At 44.2% G+C, this 24,673-nt stretch overlaps 2 protein-coding genes across 4 annotated transcripts in view; both read right to left on the bottom strand.

Moving 5' to 3' along the window:
* Positions 1–800: 800 nt before the first annotated feature.
* On the bottom strand, positions 801–13,203 carry FAH (fumarylacetoacetate hydrolase). Its single transcript, XM_048956525.1, has 14 exons — positions 13,022–13,203; positions 10,794–10,904; positions 9,912–10,033; positions 9,373–9,422; positions 8,621–8,711; positions 8,052–8,149; positions 7,748–7,800; positions 6,649–6,748; positions 5,834–5,964; positions 5,090–5,165; positions 4,475–4,521; positions 3,319–3,420; positions 2,543–2,660; positions 801–1,060 (listed from the first exon to the last, which is right to left on the bottom strand). Exons 1-14 carry the CDS (start codon positions 13,100–13,102, stop codon positions 981–983), a joined length of 1,260 nt encoding a protein of 419 aa, XP_048812482.1. The 5' UTR covers positions 13,103–13,203; the 3' UTR covers positions 801–980.
* Positions 13,204–16,210: 3,007 nt separating this feature from the next.
* The window catches only part of ZFAND6 (zinc finger AN1-type containing 6), a 33,792-nt gene continuing 25,329 nt past the window's right edge, over positions 16,211–24,673 (bottom strand). For 2 of the 3 annotated variants that reach the window (XM_048956045.1, XM_048956046.1), the window contains exons 5-7: positions 23,878–23,978; positions 17,731–17,844; positions 16,212–17,126 (exon numbers count right to left, since the gene is read on the bottom strand). In XM_048956045.1, the coding sequence (XP_048812002.1) occupies positions 16,978–17,126; positions 17,731–17,844; positions 23,878–23,978 (364 nt within the window). In that variant the 3' untranslated portion in view covers positions 16,212–16,977. Of the gene's footprint in view, positions 17,127–17,730; positions 17,845–23,877; positions 23,979–24,673 lie in introns of all 3 variants that reach the window. The other variant, XM_048956047.1, reaches the window with a different exon arrangement.

Raw genomic sequence — 24,673 nt, 5'->3', positions numbered from 1 at the left:
CAGCATGAGGGGCTCCTGGCTCTGGGAATGCATCTGCAGCCCTGGGACTGCTATCCTTGCACGAAATCCACAGCTCCATCAGCCCCTTCACTTGGAGGACCAAGCAGATATTTGGCAAGATTCCCTTGCACCATACCAGAGTTCATTAGCTGTTCTCCTGAGCTACTTCAGTCAGTGATGTCCTCTAATTGATGTGATTTGGCACTGGGCCATGGCGTTAAATTGATTTGTAGGCCATGGGACAGAGGCAGATGCCCTTTGCACAGAAGTGCCATGTGCTTTGTTCACTGCCCGCTGCAAGGAGCTGCCAGCACCCAGACCCGTGTTGTTCCCTGACAGGGGACAAAGTGCAAATCATCATGCTGGGGCTGCCACCCTCCCTTTGGTACAGTGTAATTTCTGTTTTCACCCTTTTGAAAAGGCTGCTCCTTTAGCACCCTGTTGTTTTGCTGTCAGTTGCATTGACCATCACGTTCAGTTTTGTGTTTTTGTGTGTTGGTTTTGGGGGTGCTCCTGGAGCAATCTTCCTCCAAATGGTTCCTGGGTTTTAGCATCCACTTTTGGGGTTTTACCCCCAGAAGATGAACACTGCGAAAAAAAGAAGCCAGGATTTAAGCTCTGCTGTATCACCAACCTAGTGAATATTTCAGTTTACTTGAAGACCTTTTTATAGCTGTGATAAAAATATTAATGTAGAAGAGATAAAAATCTCGCTTTCTATTTAAATCACCCTATTCTCACATCGCAAGAACCTTAAAGCTAGGGCAGAAAAACTTTTCTTATCACACCAGAGAGCCACATTCATCTTGCAGATATTTATTGATAATTAAAAATAGTAAGTTTCCAATCAGTCATATAAAAATAATAAATCTGAGTTCAGTAGCACAGCTGTGAGAGGCTGGGGAGACGTCCTCCTTCTCCTTTCCCTTATATTCCACCTTCTTTTACTCCTCCTCCTGGATGATCCCTTCCCACAAACATCACAGACCTGACACAGCTGGGAGGATTTTTCCTGAGCAATGACCAAATCCCACGCGGAAGCCACTGCCTTGGCAGTAACCTGGGGGCAGAAAACAGGAGACAGGTTGTGCTGTGAGGACAGTGGGGTTCTGCCATGAATGAACAGAATTATCCTCGTGGATATTTGGGATGCATGTGCCCAGGCCTGCGCACGTTGAGATGTCGTGATGAGGCTATCCTATGGTAAGGATATTTCCATTACTTCTTAGATGCACAGACACAAGAACGTTTTTAAAGCTGGATCCCAACCCACGAGCACAGTCAGGCTTTGTGGATTGGTCCTTCTTGTCAGACATCAGGAAAAGTCATAGAATCACAAAGGCTGGAGAAGACAGCTGAGATTATCTGACCATCAACCCACCCTCACCATGCCCACAGACCACATCCCTCAGTGCCACATCCCCATGGCTCTTGAACACCTACAGGGACAGTGACCCCACCATCTTCCTGGGCAGCTGTGCCAATATCTCACCCCTATTTCAGGAAATAAATGTTTCCTAATACCCAACCTGAACCTCCCTTGATGCAGCTTGAGGCCATTCCCTCTCATCTTTATGCTGTTCCATGGGAGCAGAAGCTAACCCCTTCCTCAGTACAAGGAGAACCTGGGTCTGATCTTCCTTCAGGATCTTCCTTCAGCACTGTCCCTTCTCATCATGGAGCTGTGATCTGTGACAGCTGATGATTCAGGTGCTGCTACATTTAAGACTGTGTGTAAAGGGGGTTAAGAGTACAGTGGTCTTGAAATCTGACTGATAAATAAATCTTTAAGAACTGCAACAGGGGAAAAAAGAAGTTCAAATAGGCCAGGACTATTGGTGAAACACAGCAATATGCAAGTTCAGTGAATGTGATCAAAGAACAAACAAGATGTACAATATTCCTGCAGTCAGACCCAACCTGCAGCACTACCAATCCATTATGCTGGATTTTGTCAGCTCATCCATTTTAGCACCACCAGAAACACTGCTCTAGTAAGCATAGTGCCTACCTTCAGCCTCACATTTTACTTAGATGTCCTGGTGCTTTACTGTGTTGGGTTTTCTCCAATTAAACATTTCTGTGGTAGAGATACAGCTCGGTAACAGATCTTCAGCTTTAAATGCATTAATTAGGGCAGGCAATTGTAGCCTGCCAGCAAATGCCACAGTCCTGTTGTTGCTTTTGCCCATTGAACTTTCCTGCAAGGTTTAGGGTTGGTAGCTGGATCATTGCTAGAGGCCAGGAAAAGTGTAACTGAAGACAGTCAGGGGTGGGAAGGAAATGCTTTGCAGTGCAGAAGGAAAACAAAGTGGCCCATGCTCTTGCAAACACCAGCACTAGGGGAGATGCAGACACATGCATCTCAATAACAATGAAAACCATAGCCCAGCATGAAAGAGCTCTCAAGCACAGCTCTTTCAGAGGAATGGAAAGAGCTGGGGTTGCATGCGTGCACACGGAGCACAGCCATGTCCTCAGCTGTTACCAACACCTGGAAACACCTCCTAGGTACAGCATACGAGCATTTCTCAGCCATTACCTGTTATAATGATTTCATCTCCATCCTGCAGAAATTTACGAGACTGTCCATGGCCTAGAGGAATTTCTTTTGTCCCGTTCCAAGAAAGCTCCAGCATGGAGCCGAAGCTCTCAGGCTCCTGCAGCAAAAGTTATCAACAGGTGAATGTCTCTTTAGTAACAGTCCTACTGCTAAGCTACTTATTGCTGGAAGTAGATTCACAAATAGATTAACACACAGAATGGAGTTTTGCTGTTGATTTACTTTGTTGGTAATACACTGGCTTATTGCTTTGCCTTTGCATTACAATTCCTTGCTTGCTGTAAGCAGTCATAGCTTCATCTGGTATGTTTAAAGCAGTCTTAAATCCTTTACAAGCCGCTTGAGGCAGCTACAGAGAGCATGGAAACAAATCTAGGGCACTCCTGAAAACCCATGCTTTCATGTAACCACATTGCAGTTTTATTTATGTTTTGTTCTTCAGAAGCAAAGCTGGCAAAGGTTTATAAATCATCAATGTCAATCTGCAGCAGAATGGGTTGGGGAAGCAGAAAGCACTGCAGAGGTGCTCAGAATGGAAGGATAGGTATCAATGTTTGGAAACCACTTACCCTGAAGCTGTCTGAAAGACAGCATGAAGAGTGATTATATTTGATGTTTCAGCAAGTGCCAGTACCTTACTCAGACATTGCAACCACTCCCCGTACAAGAGTGATAGCTTGCAAAGTTAGGCCTGTGGATGTAGTATTTTAAATCTGCTGAGCTGTTACTGGTGCTATCAGCACTTGAACACTCACAGGCCCACTGATGGTTCCTGATGCCAGGAGGTCTCCAGGTCGAAGGTTGCATCCATTGATGGAGTGATGTGCCAGCTGCTGCTTCATGGTCCAGTACATGTGCTGCAGGAAGGAGGAAGAGGCTAAAGCAATGAAGGACAAACCTTTGTCACTTGCCTGTGCAGAAGGAATCGCATTCTCTGGATGATGCTGGTCAGGAGATCCCTAAAGATATTTCCTTATTTAATCAGGAACCTTCAGCAGCCTAAAAGTGACTCACCCAGCTGCATTTCTAATAGTAACTGTGACATGGCTGATAGCTTTCTATATGATCACAGGATAGTAGAATGAATCATAGAATAGATTGTGTTGGAAGGGATCCCAAGGATCATCAAGTTCCAACCACCCTGCTACAGGCAGGGCCACCATCCTCCATATCTGGTACTAGACCAGGATGCCCATGATGACCAAGGGGCTGTTGCATGCATATAAACTCAGACATATAACATGTAACTTTGCCCCTTAAAATTCCTCCTCTTTCAGTCAGATGCCATTTATCCTCTTCTTCCTCTTCAAGGCCAGCACTACTAGCCCAGGATCCATGATCAGGTTTAGTATTCTAACAGGCTTATAGAAAAATCTCCTCATTACTGCTGTGCTGAATGCTGATTTACTGATTAGGGTAATTACTACAGATGAACAGAGCCAAAGGTGAAGTTAAAATGGTTCACCAGCCCACATACTGTACCAGGGCAGACCTGGGCTCACGGCTGTGTCCCCATGGGAGGTACAAGTTGTGACTGCAAGGCTGTCTTCCACTGTGGCACAGCAAGAGCCCTTTTACATGAATTCAAAGCTGAGCAGGAGGAGGAGCTGCTCTCTTGTTCAGTGCTTGGGAGTTCTCATCCCAATGGAGGGAAAAGCTGCCACTACCATCCTCTCCTCTCCCTCTGTTTGCATATGGACTGATTTTTGGATGGTCCTGTGAGGTGCCAGGAGCTGGATTCAACAATCTTTAAGGGTTCTTTCCAACTCATGTTATTCTGTGATTCTATGAACCTTACCCAAACCTGACCTGATCTTTGACTAATGCAAAAATCAGTATTTGAGGCTGCCTAAGAGCTGAGCTGATGGCATCAGCAAGATTTCAAGTAAGTGAAAGAGGCCAAAGTCCTACCTTGAAATTGGACCTGCATATAGTGGTTGGCGTGCTCATTCCTTCTCCTGCAGAAAATAAAATGCAAGAAACAGGGAAACAACTCATTTGTTTTGGATGAATGATGGAGTCTTTTCATTTATAGATGGATGACTCCTTTTATCATTACAATCCCTAGCAGCAGAGCAGCAAATAACATTTTCCATTCCCTTAAGAGGGCCAGAAAACAAGTGCATGGATGGCACCAACGTAACATCAAGCTACCCAATTCTGATCATTTCCTTTATTGTATGAGCAACAATACGGACAACAACTGGACCTTCTGCTCAGTGAGGCCATTAACTGGGCTTTGTGCTGGCCTAACATCATGGATTTCTGCTCCCTCCTTGCCCAACTTTTGCCCACCCATTCAGAACAGCCCCCACAGGGGCTCCTCATCAAAGGTTGATTATCTGCAATCCTCAGGTGGGCTTCATTCCCTCCTACGTGCATCACTGGTTGGCCAAGAGGGAATGTGAAGAGCTTTGCAAGAAAAGAGGAATGCAGAGCCAAGAGCAAATTGCCTTATGTACGTGGGGGGTTCTGCAGTCCTTAATTGGTGATTTCAGCTTTACAACTGGCTCCACATTGCCATACCTTTTATTGCAACAAAGAGATTGATGTCAAAAGTGTAGGGTTCTTCATCCCGAAGGTAGGGCAGTGGTTTGGGATCCTAAAGTCATATAAAAGATGTGACAGTTTACACAAGCAAAAAGGAAAAATTCCATGTGCCATCTCAGTGAGTTCTTGTTAATGCAGGCTGTGCTACAATCCATTTACTTTACCATTATTACTGTTCAGATTATTGCTTTTCTTGCTCTCACACGCACGCTTTTAAGGATCTTTCTGAGCAGATGTGATATCCCGCAGATTCAGATTCCCTCTTTTGCACTTGGGCTCCAAAAGCCCTCTCCATCTTTTTGGCATGGATGTTAATCCAAAACTAATACAGAGCTAGCACATCTCTGTTCTGTGCCTGCTCAGAGAGGGTGGTAAATTCTCTGTAAGAACTTCATTATCTTTTCCCATTTTAACTACAGTTCCACATAACACAGATGTTTGAACAAAGTGCTCTGGCACGAACCCTTTCTCTCCCTCCTGCTTTCTGGATGCTAAGCACTACCAAACATGACCTAGCAGCTCAGTGATCAGTTCGTTTTCAAGACATTTTAGAGGAGATGATATTTCTGCTCTGCTCGAGTGGGCAGGATGGCAGGTACCACGTGTTTGTGCCGCATCAGTCAGCATTTGGATTCAAAGGGCTCAAGCTTTCTTTGTGTCTTTGAAGCAGGATCACACTTACAAACTGTTCAAAGTTTCAAGCCTTTTTCTCTTGCTAACCTGGATGGGGTTTGGCAGCAGGAATGGCCGCAGAGCTTCCATGGTGACAACCCAAGGGGAGATGGTTGTGCCAAAGCTCTTGCTCAGGAATGGGCCTAGAGGAACATACTCCCATTTCTGGATGTCACGGGCTAGGAAGGGAAAATTGAAAGTAATGCCATTAAACATACTTGGAGTTGTACAGCCTCTACACTGGTGAAAGACCTCTGCACAGCTACAGAACAAGTTGTGTGGACTTGGAAACGTTCTCACTACCAATTTACAGCCATTGTGCCCAAATTCTGGTTTAATTCCATTCCCTTTCTCAAGCCAAAGTTCTCAGACCAGCTACATTAAGTAGTCAGGAATAACTAAAGCAAGCTAGGTCATCCATAACCATATTTTCCTCCTCCGTTCAGTTAAACTGACACCCAGCCAGGGGGCTGCACCAGCCGGAGGGCTCATTTCACCTCTATAACAATGCTTTTGTCTGCTTAAACTTCTGCATAGGCAGAGGGATTTGTGATTGCCAAATTATTTCCTAATCCTGACATTGAAATCAATCCTCTGTTTAGATCACCATCCTTAGCGCTGCTCAATCCCTGCTAGATGGATATTAGCTCTTTCATAAGTAGATCAATCTTCATTAGGCAGCAGACACTGGTTCTACTGATTGATCAAAGATGGGTTTAGAAAGAGCTTAAGAAATGCAGGTAGTATTTCATTTTGAAACACACCCAGTGGTTTCAGTGCCCATGAATGTGTTTTTAAAAACATTATTCATCCATCTCTAGGGCACCCCATAATGCTCTGACCCCACCCATGGTGCTGGTTACCACTCCAGTCGTTCATAAGGACCATTCCAAAGATGTGCTCATGGGCTCTGCTGACTGGGATCGGCTCCCCGTGCTTGTTGCCAGGTCCTACAAAGAATGCCTGAAAATCAAAATGTTGGTTAAGTTTCTGAAGGTAGAAAGCTTCACCCCTTCACAGAGGGTTACATGTCAGAGCAACTGAGGTTGGCCAAGACATGGTTTTTTGCATCCTTTCCTGTACTAATTGGACAAGGAACAACCTACTCCCTCTTTCTTCCCCTCCTTAAGACTTTGAAACTCTTAGGAGACTTGCATTTCCAAGAGGCAGGAATTAGCAGGACTGTATCAAAACAAAGGAGAAAAATTAGTCCCTCCATTTGCAAATCAGTCCATTGGCCACTCATATTTTCTGTGGGCTGTGAAGATGAAAGAGAATTAAAGTCATTGCATTGCTCAGTGGGTGACTAGAGTGACAGGAGTTAGTGGGGAAATGTCCCTGCTGGGTGTTTACCATGACCTAGCATCTCTCTTACTCCCATATAAAACAACATATGCCACATAAATCACAACAGGGAACCCTAGAAAGCTCTCTCCTTTGGAACCACTCTAAGCCACAAGAAGATGCATTGTCCAAGGATATTTAATTACAAAACCCACAGCATGGGTTTTCTCTTTCTAGCCAGGATGAGGTGCTTGGGTTGCACTTGCAGCAATTTCTGCTCCCCCAGCTCCTGCACAGCCTTTCTGGGCCTCCAAAACCCCCACATCCAGCAAAGGATCCTGGCTGCATCTCCATGAGAACTGCTGACCAGGGAACAGGCTGTGGTGCCTGATAGGAGAACCTGCCATCTGCTTACTTCCAGGTTGCTCACGTCTGACCAGACAAGTTGTTTCCAGTCTCAAAGCTGTATTAACAAAACAGCGGATGATCTAAAGCACCCTGCTGTCCTCAGAAGGGAAGATTTCCTCCACAGAAACGTTCATTGCCTGCTATATGGAGTTTTCAGAGGAAATGGATAAGTGGATCGTGTAATATTCATTTTAGAACCTGATCCTACCTTTTTTTCCCCTCTTTTTAATGTTTATCTATTAAAATGGCAGGGGAAAAAACCCATCTTACCATTTCTAACTCGATATCCAAACGCTTGCAAGCACCGAACACTGGAGGTTTATCTGTGGGCATAAAAAAGAGTATTTTATAGGCAAGAAGCAAACAGAGAAATGAAAATGAAAACTGTACAGAAGAAACAAAGCATCCAATGCTGCCTGGCACACAAACACAGGGCAGTTTTAGCTCTTGGCTTCCCCTTGCTTTCTGCCTTGACCCCAGCTGGAACATCACAGACCCTACACTGCAATGTGCAGGGAAAACAATAGTTTAAAAAAGAGTAAGGGACCATGTTTAAAGCCTGTCATGGACTCACCATTGTCAGGTTTCATTTGCCCCACAGGTCTCCGGATGGGTGTCCCGGACACCACAACGGAAGATGCCCGGCCGTGATACCCAACAGGCAGGTGCAGCCTCGGGAAAGAGCATCACAGAGTATAGGTTAGATCTGAGAGCACAGCACCCAGAGCAGCTTCATGGGCTGCACAGAGTGCAAGGTTTGAGGAGCAGGCTCTGCACAGACGGGCAAAAACAGTTGCACCATCCTTGCTCTGTGATACAGACACATACAAAATCCTGCAACCATGTAGCTGTGCTAATGCACTCCCGTGCCAATGCTCTGCTTAATTCCTTGGAGCTTAAATCCAGAATGCAATTGGCAGAACACAGTTTCTTAGGTAAATCTGCCCTTGAACCAGAGGTTCATTGTGGTTGGTGCAGATGCACCAGCACAGGTTGGGGAAGTGGGATTTGGGGCTCTTTTCTCAAGCTCTTGACAGCAGTGTGAGCTGAAATCAGTGTTTTGCTGAAGGGTTACCCTGACCTTTAAAAATGCATGTATATACCTACGGGTGAGCACACAACACAGCCACCCTCATAACCCACCAGTTGGGCATCAGAGCATTCTCCTTCCCCCGGAACATGATTCCAACGTTGGTGGCATGTTGTCGCGACGAGTAGAAGTCGGTGTAATCTCCTGCATGGATAGAAACCCAGAGGATGTGGAGCAAAGGATGTGGAAAAGCCCCTCGTGTGCTCGGACTAAAGCTGATGAAAAGAGTGAGGAGGGGTGCAGGGAAGGATGCAGGGAAGGGTACAGAGGCGCTCAGCCGCATTTGGAATTGAATACAAGGCTGCACGAGAGGAGCTCCTGCCGAAGCGGGCGGGCAGCTGCTGCCCTCTGCTGGGGGATGTTGTGCTGGAAGCCGAGCTGCAGCCAACTGAGCGTTTAATGCTGTGCACAGCTTCGGGTGCCGTAACTTAAGAAGGACGTAAAACCATCAGAACCTCCACAGGAGGACAACGAAGATGGTGAAGAGTCTAGAGAGCAAGGTGTGTGAGGATCACAGCCACAAAGACCCTTAGCGTTACAAATCTGATGACAAGGATCTGATGGCAAAGGACAACCCTTAACACACATCCAGGAATTTTCAGGCTGATGTTGAGCGTCCCTGGACTTTTATTCTTGCACTGCAGACAGCACCTACCATTCACTGCATACAACAAGCTACTTCTGGCTCCTACAAAGCCCACTCCCCATCACAGCTACGCTAAGTCTGAGCAACCTGGAAATAAAGCAGGTCCTTTAGGCAGGAGCAAAGGGCAGAGCTGAGCAGCTGGCAACCCACAAGGCTTACCAATGTGTGCCGGCAGGTGCATGGTAGCAGAAGCCTGAGGTACAAATGCCCTGAAACAAAAGACAAAGACTTCAGCTCTCAGAACAGTTTGTGGCTTTCACCCTGAAGTGGTTTACAAGCACATAAAGGGCTGAGAATCTCTCAAAGCTGCTCCATCCTTATTTTACTTTGCAAAGCCTTGCAGCGATTCCTTTCTGTTGAAATAAAAACAAGGGCACTGCTGGGATAGGGGGAGGCATGGGCTGGAGGTCCCACAGCCACCTCCCTCATGGTTGGTGTGCATGGAGCTCCATGTATCCCCTGGACACCTGGGAACTCTGATCAGCTGTAGGTGCCCTTGTTCAGTGCAGGGGAGTTGGACCAGTTGGCCTTTAAGGGTCCCTTCCAATCAAATGGTTCTACGATCGCATTTGCAGGCAGTGATTAACCAGAGACACAGCAAGGGGTGGGAAGCTGTCCCTGAAGCTGTCATTAGGCACAAACAGCAGTGGGATCCCATTCAGATGGCAGGCAGCTGCCCCAGGCCCACGCTGGCTCACCGTTTCCGCAGGCCTGCGTTGTCCCGCAGCGTCGGCTCGGCGGCTGACAGCAGTGACTGCAGCAGGGCACGGGCTTCCCTCCAGGCTGTGGGACCCAGCCCCATGAAGGCGTTGAGGGTGGGCTGATGGGCAATAGATAAGAGACTGAGCTTTGCTTCACAAAAAACATCCAGGGCCCCAGATGCCCCCGCTGCATCCTCACAGCCACAGGCTCTGCCTCTAAGCGTAGCACAGCCAATGGTGCTGGCCGTGTTCCCCATGAGATGCCCCAAATTTGTGCCCTGTCACAGAGATCGGTTGGATATTAGGAAAAATCTCTTCTCAGAAAGAGCGATGATGCAGTGGCACAGGCTGCCCAGGAAGGTGGTGGAGTCACCATCCCTGAAAGTGTTCAAGAACCGTGGGGATGTGGCACTGAGGGACGTGGTTTAGAATGGTCACAGGCATGGGCTGATATCTAGACTAAGTGATCTTGGTAGTCTTCCCAAGACCACTCCATATGGCCCCCAGAATGGGACTTTGGGAAACTTGCGTTTCTGTTCCTGCCTTAGATCCAAATCCAAAGTTTCATGAGGAAAGCTGCTAGCACTGCTCTGTGCTGCACTAACAATTCAATGGAAAAGGCCTCAAGGTGACTGGAAATACTTTGCTCATTCTGGATGTTTCTTTCACTTCTCCTTACCACTCAAAACATGGGTGGCATTGCTTCATTGTATTTCCACTTTGCAACTACACCAGGCTAAAAACGGATCAAGAGCTTCAGTGCTGAATGAAAATCAGCATTCCCAGTTTGCTGTCTATGTCTCATCGCTCATTGCTAACAACTTTCATGCACGTATTTAAAAGCATGCAGAAATTCAAACTATAGACTGAGATAAATACCTGGTCAAAGACATGCTGGTGTTTGGCAAGAGCCGGTCCATTAAACAGATGCTTGATAACACTGAGATCCAAAATTTGGTCTCCAATTGCTACTCCAATCCTGTGCCGAGGCTGCAAAGCAGTGAGAGTGGGAGAAAGAGTTTACATTTGTAGCCAAAAATTCTCCAAAGAACACATGGAGGAAGGCAGCAATTGCAGGGTGCCGAATGCATGAGGACAGGATCTAATGTCACAGCAATTGGTGAACACTGGTGCAGATCCTGACTGCAGGGAAAGCATCCTGCCTGTGTAGGAGAGTGCCACGGTCGTGTTGCCTGACAGATGACAAACAAAGCCCCCATTCATTTGCTGCAGTCCTGAAGGGCTCACCATGCTGGTGCTCAGAGCAGCACCAACCATCACAGCCCATCACACTGCAGCTCCACCACTGAGGAATGGGCATTTCAGAAACGCTGCCACGTTCAAAGGCAAATTTCAATTACCCACACCTTTAAGCAAATAGAGACAGTCTGGTTACACTCATTAGGAAAACTAACTTAACAAAATGGAAAAAAAAAAATCACTGATGAAAATCCATGCTATTAAACCTATTTTTTAACCTTGAATTTCCAAACGAGATGTTTCTTAATCTTTAATTTCTAAGCATGATTCCCAATGCGATAAGGATTTATTCAGCAAACATTCCTGCAGAGCACTCTAAAGGTCACATCAGGTTAATTTGTAACTGGGGTGCATGACATCAACCACCATAGCTTGAAATCAGGGTGACACAGTGCCATTTTAAAAACATTTTTCCCCCAAATAATTTCCATAAACCCTTGCCTGCCTTCTAATAAGATCTTAGCAAATATGTTTTCTTCGATGAACAGTCTGAAGGTGGAAAAATAATCCAGGCTGGTTAGATAACAACGCATGCACCTAGGAAAAGATTAAACGAACCATCTCGTTTTGATCCGTGGAAAATAAGAGATCAGAAAACACAATCTTTGGGCTTAAATTCTTTTCTAAACCAGTATCGATAAGCAGAGACAGCAGCAACCAGGAGATAGCAATGAAGTTTCAGTGCGCAGTCCTCCAGTCCCTCCTTCCCAGGTACCTCTCTTTTTTTCCAGGGCCTGTTACAGCTGCTCTGAAGCATTGGGTGGCTGCAGGTTTCAGGTCAGCAGCTGCCTAATGGGGCTCAGCACCCAGGAACTGGGAACTCTCTTCTTTGGAAAAGGTTGAGCCACATTTCTTGGAGTTCCCAGTACAAGAAAGAAGCAGAGCAGGGCCACTAAGATGATCAGAAGGCTGGAGCATCTCTCCTATGAGGAAAGGTTGAGGGAACTGGGCTTGTTTAGCTTAAAGAGAAGGCTCTGGGGAGACCTCGTTGTGGCCTCCAGTACTTAAAGGGAGCATATAAACAGGAGGGGGAATGGCTGTTTATGAGGATGCGTAGTGATAGGACAAGGGGGAATGGTTTTACACTGAGATGGGGAGGTTTAGGTTAGATGTTAGGAGGAAGTATTTCACATAGAGGGTGGTGATACACAGGAACAGGTTGCACAAGGAGGTTGCAGATGCCCCATCCCTGGAGGCATTCGAGGCCAGGCTGGATGTGGCTCTGCGCAGCCTGGTCTGGTGTTGGCGACCCTGCACATAGCAGGGGGTTGAAAGTAGATGATCATTGTGGTCCTTTTCAACCCAGGCCATTCTATGATTCTATGACAAAACAGAGCTGGCTCAAGCCTTTGGGCACAGCTTTGCTTTGGCACATTTAACCCTTTGCTGCAGTGCTGTGCCCAACAAACCATAATGGGGCTGCAGCAGAGACAGAAGTAACATGTGCATGCTGTGCTCTGCTTTATTGCTCTTGCAACCACTCCACCCAGCTGGTGAAAGCAGGCTGCTAAGGGCCAGAACACGGCACGTACAAATACAGCTATTGCAGGAGACAATTCATTTAACAATAAAAGTAATCAAAACTACACAAGAACTATAGGACGCAGCAGCCAAAGTGCTCCTCAGAAGTATTAACACTTTCCATTCTTCAGTATGGTTTTGAGGAGGCTGTCACCAGAAACCCTACGTGAAGCAAAAAGACAATGCAGTAGCTGCTGCTCTGCTGTCAGATCAGCTACCTGCACCACCTGGAAGATTTTTCCTTATCCCACATCGCTGGGAGTTTCTCCTATTCACAGGATCCACACCATTACAACAGCCCAAGGACAACATGTGCTGTTACTCACCTCCTCCTTGGTGGAAAAAACCCCATAGGGGAGATTCTGAAGAGGGAAATCTGAGTCCTTGTCCACATGGATGAAAGACATGCTGAATGCTCACAGAGATGGGTCCGACCTGCTGGGCCACTGCGTTCCCACCTCAAAGGAAGAGCCCCTTCAGATGTTGCAAGGGGGAGCACAGCAGCACCAAATCCCACCCTCCATCCGCAGCCCCAAACCAATCACAGCCCTGCCTGCATCCCACCCCTCATCCTGCTGGCAGCAGTCGCGGTTAATTAGTGCCAGAGGTTTGCATGAGTCAGCAGCTGCTAACTGTTCCTGTCGAGGTACGGGGCCAGCGTGCAGACAGGCTTTTCCTGCTCGATAAACCCTTATGTGAAACCAAGGCCATCCTTCAGCAGCTCCATCCTTGCAGGTGGGGAAATCCACGCAGAGAGCTCCAGATGGGGCACTGAGACCAGAGATGCCATCCATTTACCTTCCATGGGGTGATTCACTTGACAGCAAGGCAGGAGAACGATGTCCCCACCGAACCTCAACGGAGCAGTTCATCTGCCAGCAGCTCAGCAACACTGAGAAAGTGCTCAACTGTCACCTCCAGCTGCACTTCACCTTCTTTTTAGCTTCATAATGCTGTATCCATGTTACATTTTCACCAGACAGTTCCAATAGCTTAAAAACGGGTTTGTGCAAACAGGACAAGGGCAGAGAAACCTGTGGCATCTTCTGATCACCAGCCCAGCTTTTACCCAAAGCACGGGACACCCACATTTGGGAAAAACAGAAACCAATGAGGGAATACTTGTGAAACTGAAACCAAATAGAAGAGGTCACACCTTTTCAATAAGTGTGGTTAGACAGCTTGTGACTGCCAAGGCAAAGAACTTATAAGAACTTATTTCCTGCTCAACTCTTTTTTTTTTTGGCAGAGAAGACTCATTAGAAGAAACAGAACAAACTGGAGAGGCAGAGATTCAGCACAAGATGACACAACACCAGTGACAAGAGCCCATCTGTGACAGCTCCTCACTGGTAGCAAAGACAGCTCACGTGGTGCCATCTGGAATGGGTTCTTATTTCAAACAATACAATGCCTCACACCAACTCCTGCAAAATTCCCCGTAAGCAAATTCAGTGCATCTCAGATACAACTGTTCCAGTGACCACTGAGAATGTTTAACACTGCAAAGTGGTTTCATGCCAGGTTACGGGAATTGTGTGCACATACTCCAAGAAGAAAACATCTTGAAAGCGTGCATCAAATACGCAGCACACGTCTGGAAAAACAAGATTTATGCAAGGGTGCTGTAGTGTTGTGAATGTACTGGTATTAATTAAAGTGTTCATCTGCTAACCTAATGCTGATGACAGAATATGAAAAGCATCGCTGGTTATCCAGGCTGAGAAGCAGATCAACCACCATGATAACATGAAGCCAAGGCCAAAGCAAACACCAACTTACTATCAGGGAAAGGTTGATTTCCAGTCTAAGTTTCAATATTACATCTTTCAATATTCTTTACTCGGAGCAATCTGCACAAGCCAGGCCACAAACAGATTTATTAGGTTATTTTGAGAATGTTACGTGTAGAAACAGAATTACCCAAGACTGACCCTGCCAGTCAGCACTGCCATCACACTGCAAGTCCAGTTTCCTCTTGGCACAGTTGCATTTCCTACCTTATAATCAAGGGCCAGCAGAATTATTGCTTCATAACAGGCAGCAGTAAGGATTACATGAATTCCAAAGGCAGCTGCTTCTCTGCCCTTTCTTCTTCCAGTCTCTCAGATACCAGAACTTACAAAACAATTGTTTTTCCCCCATTGCAAAATCGATGGCATCTCCTCTCTGCTTAGCCCAGAAACATCACTGCCAGAGGAAATAGAAAAGGGTACTTCCAGATAAAGGAGGAGAGACCAAAAATACTAAAGAGGAAGTTGTTAAACTCAGAAGGAAAGCTTTAGAGAAGAGTAAAGCGGTGGCTAAGTGAAAAGCAAACAGCCGCGAAAAAAGAAGCTGCTGCTCTTGTGTTCTCTATGCTGCATAAGAGGAAGTTTAGCAAATGCTCTGAGGAAATGTAAGATCTTTGACCCATAGGTGTAGACTGCTACTGGAACATGGAGTTACTTCTCCCCTCCTTTACTACAACAACACTTTGCTACATCAATTGTGAGTAAGCCACTTCAGCAAGAACAAGATACTTCATTTATGACTGGTCTTGCGAATTACTCTCCATAGCAATCTGATAGAGAAAGCTCCTTCTGCTGTGTAGTGTTTGTGCTAAATGCTTCATCTACTAATTGCCAACCATAGCTTTTAAAGAGCATTCAGAATTTTAAAGGATGCAGCCAGCTTTGATTAAAAATTTAACATCTTAAAGCCACGCAGTTCCATTTATTTCACAAATGCTCAAAGGCAGCCACAAGCCACCACGTGAGATTTCAGCCAGGGATCAGAACCACCTGGAGAGGAATTAGTCCCACCTCAGCGCTCTGCTAAGTCCTGTGATAAGCAGCACTGCCTGAATTTACCATACTACACAAACTACTCAGACTTTATGTGGATGACCTGGGTGGTAGAATGGTGAAACACTCTGGGTCTGATCAAACATACGGTCTTAAAGACAATTACTGAACAGTTACAAAATGGTAAGAAAGGTTCTCCCTACCCCCCACAGGAGGATTACTTACAAACCTGCAGATCTGCTGATGCATATGGAGGAAGAGTGGCTGTGGCAGCTTTCCATGTTGGAGCCTGTGGATTTCAAACCTGAGAACACAATGCCACTGGAGGAGCTGTCTCAGGATGCATTCTGTCATCTAACTTCAAGGAGGCTTGTGCAGTGCTCTGTCACAGTGAATCACAAACCCCAGAGCAGTATTTTCTAGGTCCAGAGTCACACATGCTTGGCCTAATCGCCAATAAAGCTGGAGACACTGCTTTCACCTATCTGTAGGCATGTTCCCAACTTAAGCATATCATCACAGATAACCCCACTCCTGCACATGTCAGGGATGCTGCACAAAACATAAAATCAGACGATAGCTGGCACTGGGATACGTACAGCCTGTGGACAAATGCACTGTAAGTAAAGGAACCATCAATGGAAGGATCCGTGAAAACAAAGCAGGAGAGATCCAGGTTATTGATGCCAGTGACAGCCACAGGGGCTCCAATTTTTTTTTTTTTTTAATTTTATTTAATCAAAGTTAAGACATGAATAAACATAAATACAGCACAGGTACTTCAGATCATTCTTCATATTGTGTACAGACAGACTGATGGATGTAATACCAATGGAACCTGCAGTCAGTGAAGTGCATACAGCCTTCCCCCATACACACAAACCAATTAAAAAAAAAAAAAACAAACCACACAGACAATCTCAGCACACACTCTCATTACAAATGATTCATACATAAATAGGTAGAGGGTGCAAACAAGCTAATATGCGAACATGTATAACCTCTCGTTAATGGGAAAAAAACAGAAGCAGCCATAATGATTAAAATACATTCAGTTACTGATAACTAGTTGTGCCATACAAGGCATTATCAAAAAAAGGAAATTGTGCTGCAGAGAAATGCTATATACAACAAGAAAATAAACTGCAAAGTTAACGCATGCATGTTTTATCCTGGAAAAGCACAGCCCTCCAATATTTTCTCCACGTTTGTTATAAAAGCCCTCTGCACTCAACTAAAATTAAAATGATCTTAAAGGATAATACTTGTAAAGTTTTACTTAAGTCTTCAGCCACAGAAAACTGCAATGAAAATAAATGTTCGGTCATTTTCAAAACAAAAACAAAGAACAAAATCTATTCATCTGATGACATGCATGATTAAAAGGTCTAGGCAAGGTACACTGCTCTACATTCCTGATGACTAAGGAAAAAAAGCTCAAGTCAATTTAATTTGCAGATGGTCAAAGGATTTTGTATTCCAGCAGGAGCAGCAGTTCAGATCTTCTGGATTTTCTCCCCCACAACTACAGGATTCTCTTTTCTGATTTTCTCAGCAGCATCAGCTTTGTAATTGTAAGAGCAACTGTGTACATCTGAGTAGCGGTGCATTCCGCAGTAAACGTTCCCACACCGACACTCAAACCCTGCGGACAGAAACATCAGTTTAGGCAGTTCAGTGTTCTGAGCACACCCACCTGTTCTAAATCCTGAACGTGTTCACTCACTATCAATAAATCTGTCACCAGTGTCAATCAGCCAAAGAGAAGCTCTGCTGCAGAAAGCATAAGAATCACAAATAATACATTTAAGTATTTAAATCAAGACTTGACCAATCCTTCCTATTGCATTATGTATCAGTGCAAAACGCATTCCTGAAGACTTCTGGATCACTTTCTTTGTTTCTGAACCATTATCCCACACAACCCAAGCTTCTCTGGCCCTTCCACTGACCCACTGCAATGATGGTTAGCAGATGGCAGCCAGCTATCAGCCAACCCCCAGCTAAGCAGACTTCAAAAGAGCACTACTTGGAGTTATAAATTTCACTTCAAGAAAAGAAGCTGAAAAACAAAACAAATGCATGGAAGACTAGATCTAGTACAAGCCAGCTAGAAACAAAACTTGGGCAAAGGCTCTTTCAATCAACAGCATGAAGAAGTGACCGCACCCCATTTATGCCATAAGATGCTTTCAAAGCTCCAAAGCCTAAGTTTCTTTTTAAGAAGAAGCAAAATGAGAATTTCTTACCAGTAAGTCCAACCTTCTTCCTGCACATGAAACAGCGATTCTTTTTCTGTTTTGGTTTGTCAAGTGACTTGTCTTGCTCTTCAGGTGTAGGCTCTGCATTCTCTGACACGGAAGCTAATATTAAAAAGTTGATGAGAACACTGGATAAACATTTCTCTCTTCTTCCTCTAAATGATACGATAAACTAAAGCCCATCTTGTTCAACTCAGGCTGTGGGGTTAGCAATTTTGCAGCACCTCCGGTATGTGAAGAGTCATGTACTCAAAGCACTCCCTCCCTTTAAACCTTCAATCCAACTCAAGGAGAGAACTCACTGAATGCCCTTATAGAACTGACAGTATTAAGTTACCACACATTAAAAGGTTTGCTATCCATCCCTTTATACATCAAAGTAAGTAAAAATAGGTTTAAAAATTAAGAGTCAGAGCTGCCAGATTTGAGGAGAGAATGAACATCCAGCACCAAGTGTTTCCCATCAGTGTTACTGGTCTGTTTCCTAACACAGGAAATACAGAAAGAAGCTTTTAGCAGCATTAGCAGCACTGTATATTATGAGTACGTGCTATGAAAAATCCTCCTTTCCAAAATGTTGGAACACTTATTTTCACTGAAGGCTGCAATACTGAGGCCATACAAAGTGCAGTGCTTCAGAACAATCTCTTCTACTGTGATGCTGCTGCTCACCTACATCTACAGCAAGGAAGTCACTCCTTTGCCCATGAATCTCAGAACTACAGGACGTCCACTGCTCTGAAACCCACGAGGGAGGGAAATACCTCTCTCAGTTTGAAGAGATTTGTTAAGACTACTATCTGTTCAGACTAGTTCAGTGTTCTCTCACATACAGAAGACAGCTTACAGATTGTGTGGAAGAACAAAAAGTACTGGCAATATTTGCCTTACTCGGGTCAAAACAGAAACTGGTTGGTTTTCCTCAATATTTGCACATTCCTCACTTTTCAAAACAAAAATAGATACCAGAGCAAACTTGATTTCAAGAAGGGCTGAAGAGGTTTGCAAGGTAAGTATGAAAGCAGTAAGGACTGAAAGACGCACAAGAAGCATCAGAAGTGGGAAGAGTTACCAAAGTGAATTCTAGCAGTGTTACACAGAGCAGACCTTCCTGCATTTATTAATTCATTAGGAAGCCTTTATGCCATAAATTGGCATTTCAGAGCTAACAACTCAGGCTTGCATGTCCTCTTGCAGCAAAATCCAGTTACTTCAATATAAGTTTTTACAGAAAGCCTCTGTAACTGTAAGGCAAATTTAAGGAAAGCTGGCACAGTTCCCTGCACAGCAAGGCTCTCTAATCTACACATACACTTATTTACTTTCTACATAAGACTCTCACACAAGAAAAAAAGGTTTAATAATATTTAAGGGATGCTGCTTACTGCTGAACTGAGTGGGAAGATTCTACTGCTGCCACAAGTCATTTTCTATCTACAGTAATAACCATACGTTCTACCTCTCAGTTTGCTTTTGCACAGAAGACAGATTTGACTGCAGATCCTCTCTGATAATCATGAATGCCCCAACTAATAAGTCACCTTTAGATAACAGGGTGTCAGTGCTCTGTCTGTAAACTAGGCATGACACACAACAGAAAAAAGCCAGGTAAAATGCAATGCCACCCAGCTTGGAGCTCACAGGAAATATGCTGCAACCACTCCCAGCTGCTGTATTTTGTCTGGATTCCAGGATGCTGCTGCCTGTGCTGCTGGAACTGGTTCCCTCCCTTCCTCCAGCCCCAGCCCTGCCTTTTGCTGGGGAACAGAAGCACCAGCAGTACCAGGACAAGCTGCCAACTAACCAACAAGGAACAGAGCAAGAAGAAACATTCACCTCTCGGGAGGCGACAAGCTGTCCTGCCCACTAGAAATCCCTTGCTTTACAGAGCATGCTCCTAGCTGATCAAAACAACCAGAGCCTGGATTTCCTTCTAGAGGCAGCAGCTTTTGCTAGTGCTTTGCTCGTGCCAAGTCTGCTTGAACTTCAGCGTACTCTGACCATGAAAACAACACCTTGGAGATAAAGCACACTTAGTTCTTGTATCCCTGCAGGCTCAACACAGAACTGCGTACATTTGTTGCAAAGCTGCTGACACCTCATCTGTTCTCTCCTCTCCGCCTGCTCTGGATGTTTTGTTTGTCACCTCTGCTACCAGGCAGAGCTTCTGAAAGAAAAAGGTCATTCCCAAGAGAAGACTAACAGCTACATTTACCTTTTAAGCACATCTGACCAAACCTAGGAAGAACAACACTCACTCCCCAAAAGAAATGAAATATAAGGTTAAACTAGAAGGTCACTACTAATTTTCAACAACAAGCCAAAGTGATCAGCCTAACACACACTGCACCTACAGAAAGACAACAGCAGGATACTGCTGCATTCCAGTCCTGTTTGCATTTTTTCCTCAAATGAGAGGGATTGTTTCAGCCTCAAATTAAAGATGCAACAAAAAAACAAAAAGCAACCTTATCATTTGCACTCCTTGCTAGGTTCCCATACAATTTAAAAAGGGTTCTCTTCTCACTTGGGTCAGGCTAGCCTTCCCCCACCACAGGCAGAAGGAGTCTTAGATGTTGGCTGATGACAAACATAAGCTAATCCTTATGGATATGAACTAGAAAGTAAAGATCATAATAAAACAATCACTGTGCTACTTGAACAACCTTAGGAGTAAAGCAGAAGTTCTAAAAAAAACTAATCCAGTATACTACTGAGAGACCTTGTACACAGTGTTAAAATATGGAGGCACTACGCTTATTTTAATGCTATCTTATGTAAAAGCACACTTACCTACAGAATTGAAGTTTAAATCTTTATCATCCTTCCCTCTCTGCCTGGAGAACTCCTCTAGTAAATCAAAATATCCTACGTTATTTCTGCACTCCTATCATAAACATTCTCCACACCCAAGTCCCTGGTACCACCACAAAAACATGAAGTAGCCATCAGTGCCACTCCAGTACTGCTTACTGAGACAGCCCTGATAAGGCCCACTGAAGCTGATGAACTTTTGGCTCAACAGCATTCCCATTAGGTCCAGGTTACCTCCCTGTAAAATTCCACAGCAACTACTCTTAAGAAAGCTTTTTATTCAGTCAGTGATACCTCACAATGAAAACAACAGCCCCACAACCAAAGCCAAGCAAGTGCAAAACCAGCTGGCTTAACTGAGAACAAACATCCCTGCACTTTTCAGCTGGTTACTCAAGTTGCTTAAGTCTGATTTCCTTTTAAAAAGTCTTTCTGAAATACGTGAATCCTAACCTGACCGATTTTAAACTCATTAAGCCTAGAGCAGTGGAACACCTTTTTCAATTGCTTGCAGGCTTGCCAGGAGGCAGCCCAATTAACCCAGTGCCCAACAAACAAGGAATCCTGACTGGCTAATTGTAACACGGCTGTAACATTGAGTGAAAGGTACAGCAGTCCACAAGGTAACCTAAAACGAGTTGCAGAGATGCTCAAAATAGAAGAAAGCTGCTAGAAGAGCTGGATTGTACCTACTTAGTGCATTTCATTTTAGGTCACCTTCAATGATACGTTCATAACAACAGTAAATTAAAGATATGTACCCATTAGCCACTATCCAGTGTCTGGGCTTTCTGCTCTACTCAGTACCTAAAAGCAGGTTTTTTTCCCAGCTAATGCTGAGCAAGTGAACAAACAGGAGAATCCCCCCCACACACCCCATGCACAGACAGCACAAGAATTATAAGCTCTTAATTTGGGACTCCTACCATACTGAGACTTTTTAATGCTACACAGCTAGTCATGCTAACTGCCTCACACAGCCCTATTACATTCTTGTCAGAAGCCTAAAATTCAAATTCTGAATGATGTGAAAAAACAAACTTTAGGATGCAAAACCTTAACAAGGCAATAAAGCCCACTTAGCACTTAATGTAAGTTGCTTTCTTTTCAAACTTGCACTTTTCAAAGCAGAAGGCTAAAACTGGAAAGGCTACATTTCATACGGTTTTCAGTTAAGGGATAGCACAGAAGTAATCTTCAGAAAAATGGGGCTGACCCTGCCACAGCCAGTTATAAATAGGGACTGTAATTTAGAACTGCAATTACGTGCTGATGTTCTTAGTTTAGAAACTAATAAGGTACAAAGAAAAGGACACAGCTGAAACACTCTAAACACCTGACGTAGGTTGACCCTTGAAATGCATTCTGCAGAATGGGAATACAGGAACATACCCTTGAAATCAGAGTTTCTAGTTCCTATCTTCTCATAGGGAGAATTAGTTTCAGAGACGGATAAATATATGTTCCCTCTAATTCTCTGAATGTGATTTGAGACATTCTTCTGAAAGCTTGCAGGGTAAAGCCTTTCCAGAGGCCCAATCACAGAAAAAGCAAAGATGATTTTAAGTTACAATACTATTACCCTACCTCCAAGTGAAAAAGCATTTTATGCTGTAAGCCCAAAGTTTCAACTTGCAGTTAAGCCAAGCAAGATGTATATGTAGACAGAGACACTAACCCAGGCTCTGGGTGGAAGAAGAATCATGAGACTAGCAGGTTTTGGAAGCTTTTGGGAGTGATGAGCCTGAAGAACTGACATCATATTGCCTGATACAGGCTTATTCTGATAGAGATGTGACATGCAGTACAAAGATTTCTGTGTCTGACTGATCTAACCATGAGGTCCCCTGCAAGGCACATACCTGTACAGGAGCTGGGTTACAGCAATGCTTCCCAGTTTCTCCATACTGTAGAACTGAGATGAAAGTAAAGCCATGTGTGTATTTTTACTCAGAGGTACAACAGCTCCAGATATGCCTTGAAAAGCCACTTCCACTGTGCAAGTACCCACAACTTGAGACCTATAAGCCCTTGCAGCCCCTGCTTTCTCTCAGACTAGGTAAGGTCAGATGTCACTGATCTGTATATTAAGAGCATGCCTTGTGCCCACTGTCAAAGTTGAGGTATTCTGTTCCAGAAAATGAAGTAATGGATACTAGTACATACTCTTAAAGATGCATTCTGGATGTAAATATGTTTCCAGTAATTAACTTTGCAAACAGCAGTACAAAACAGCCTAAGCATTAAAGTCTTTCCACCTCCTTGGTCACACAAATTGTAGTTATGAAACTCAGAAGACTTTGCTGAGTGCAGGTAACAGTCACAGAGGGTGACTCTTATTCTACCCTACAAAAAGGGACAACTCTGATATGGTAAAATACCTGAAACACTGAACTTCAGTAACAGAAGTTCCATAAGAACCTGTATTTAGCAACTGAGCGAAATGGCACATTGTATCTGTGGGAAAACCTGAACTGCTATTTTAAGCCTGCAGAAGCAGAGCTCTGTACACTGAAGCCTTAGCTGTGTCAGCAAGAGAAAACACAGAATACTTACTGACTTACCTTTAAGTACCTTCTATAAAGTCTGTGGATTGCAGGCCTGAACAAATTTGGTATACTATCTGATTTTTGCACTTTCCTAAGAAAACTAAAGCGTTTAATGGCATTTAAGTTCTGCAAGCCTCTACATAAGCAGAAGAATCAACCAAGAAAAAAAAAAACAAGATAACAACAAAATCTCTTTACATTGTAATAACAGTAAGAATTATAGGCCGGACTTGAAATGATCCTTTCAGGTGTTTGTTTTTTTTTTTTCCAAGCAACTGGAGTGCATAACCTAATAATAATTTTATCTTTGATCAAGTAATACACTAAAAATCAATCAAGTCCCTAGGCAAAAGGCTCTTCAGTAGATGTTTCATGCTTACACTGACAGTTTTCAGCTATGTCATAACACCCTTTGTAACAAATACACTCAAACTTCCATGGTGCTTGCCTAACCAGCAAGTTACCAACCTGAGAAATAATGAATTCTCCCAAGTCTATCCTCATGTAGTAGCTGTGGCATAGAGACTTCACAATACATTCACTTATGACGCGTATTTCCAATCTCAATTAACACACTTGTTACTGAAACTTGCAATTAAAGTCAAATCTACAGTTCAAGACTCTTACATTAAGTTTATCATTATTTTTTCACATCTGATTTCACAGAACATTTAGTTCTGAGAATGGGCCATCTCTTGAACAGGAGTGTAGAATGAACAGTCAAGGTTTTAAAGATATTTACAAGATCCGTCTCCAAAAGCCAGGTACCAACCTTGCAACTCTTCTGTCTCAGGTACTGTTTTGTCCACAGCTGTACTATCGGGTTGGGATGATGCTACAGATTCTGTTAAAAGTGACTGACTTGATACAGGGCTGAAAGGCAAAGAAAAAAAGTTACACTTTGTTTTTTAACATGAAGCTTGTCTATGTCCTACAGAGCATTCCTGAAAGAAATACATTAGAGTAAGTCATGACAAGCATGCCAATACTTTCTACTTCAGTGTTGTTTCTGTAACCAAAGTTCAATTAAGATTACTAGGCAATCTGAACTGATGAAAAATTAAACATCTTTGCATTCATAGCGAGAGCAATAAACCAGTTCAACTAACAAAAAATGTGTTATCTCAAGCCCCCCAACCATTTACTGTGGTTCAGTATGTTATTCCTCCATACAGAAGAAGCAACAATGCAACATTCAACACAAGAATTTCTGAAACCTTAGCCAGCAAGATAATTGTAGGGGAGCTACCTCTGGTGTTCCAGTGATACGAACAAGAAAATTGCAGCATGTCAATGTTTCCAGCAGTAAAGCATCCTCAGCTCTACACAGAACTTATATCCGTGCAGTATAAAACACCAATGGCCAACTGTCTCCACTCTGTCAGCCATACTGCTAAAACCAGAGGGCAGCTGAAGAGCCACAGTGAAATACCCAGGATAGTTATGGGAGAGACAGTGGCAGCTCTTCTGCGGACAACGCTCAGGTGAGGGGTAACACCACCCACTTGCCCAACTTCTTTCTCCCTCTGTTCTCAGGGATTTGCTCTGAATAAGAGAAATTGGGTTAC

This window comes from Lagopus muta, chromosome 10, assembly GCF_023343835.1.
Source record: "Lagopus muta isolate bLagMut1 chromosome 10, bLagMut1 primary, whole genome shotgun sequence".
Lineage (NCBI taxonomy): Eukaryota > Metazoa > Chordata > Aves > Galliformes > Phasianidae > Lagopus > Lagopus muta.
This window is presented reverse-complemented; position numbering and strand designations above follow the sequence as displayed.

Excerpts from the sequence above, each read along its gene's own strand:
- FAH (XM_048956525.1), bottom strand. The coding sequence starts at position 13,102 with ATGTCTTTCATCCATGTGGACAAGGACTCAGATTTCCCTCTTCAGAAT. Across the intron at positions 10,034-10,793 it reads ACCAGCATGTCTTTGACCAG|CCCACCCTCAACGCCTTCAT; the intron begins GTATTTATCTCA and ends ATTGCCCATCAG. Across the intron at positions 8,150-8,620 it reads AATGCTCTGATGCCCAACTG|GCTGCACCTGCCTGTTGGGT; the intron begins GTGGGTTATGAG and ends CTCTTTCCCGAG.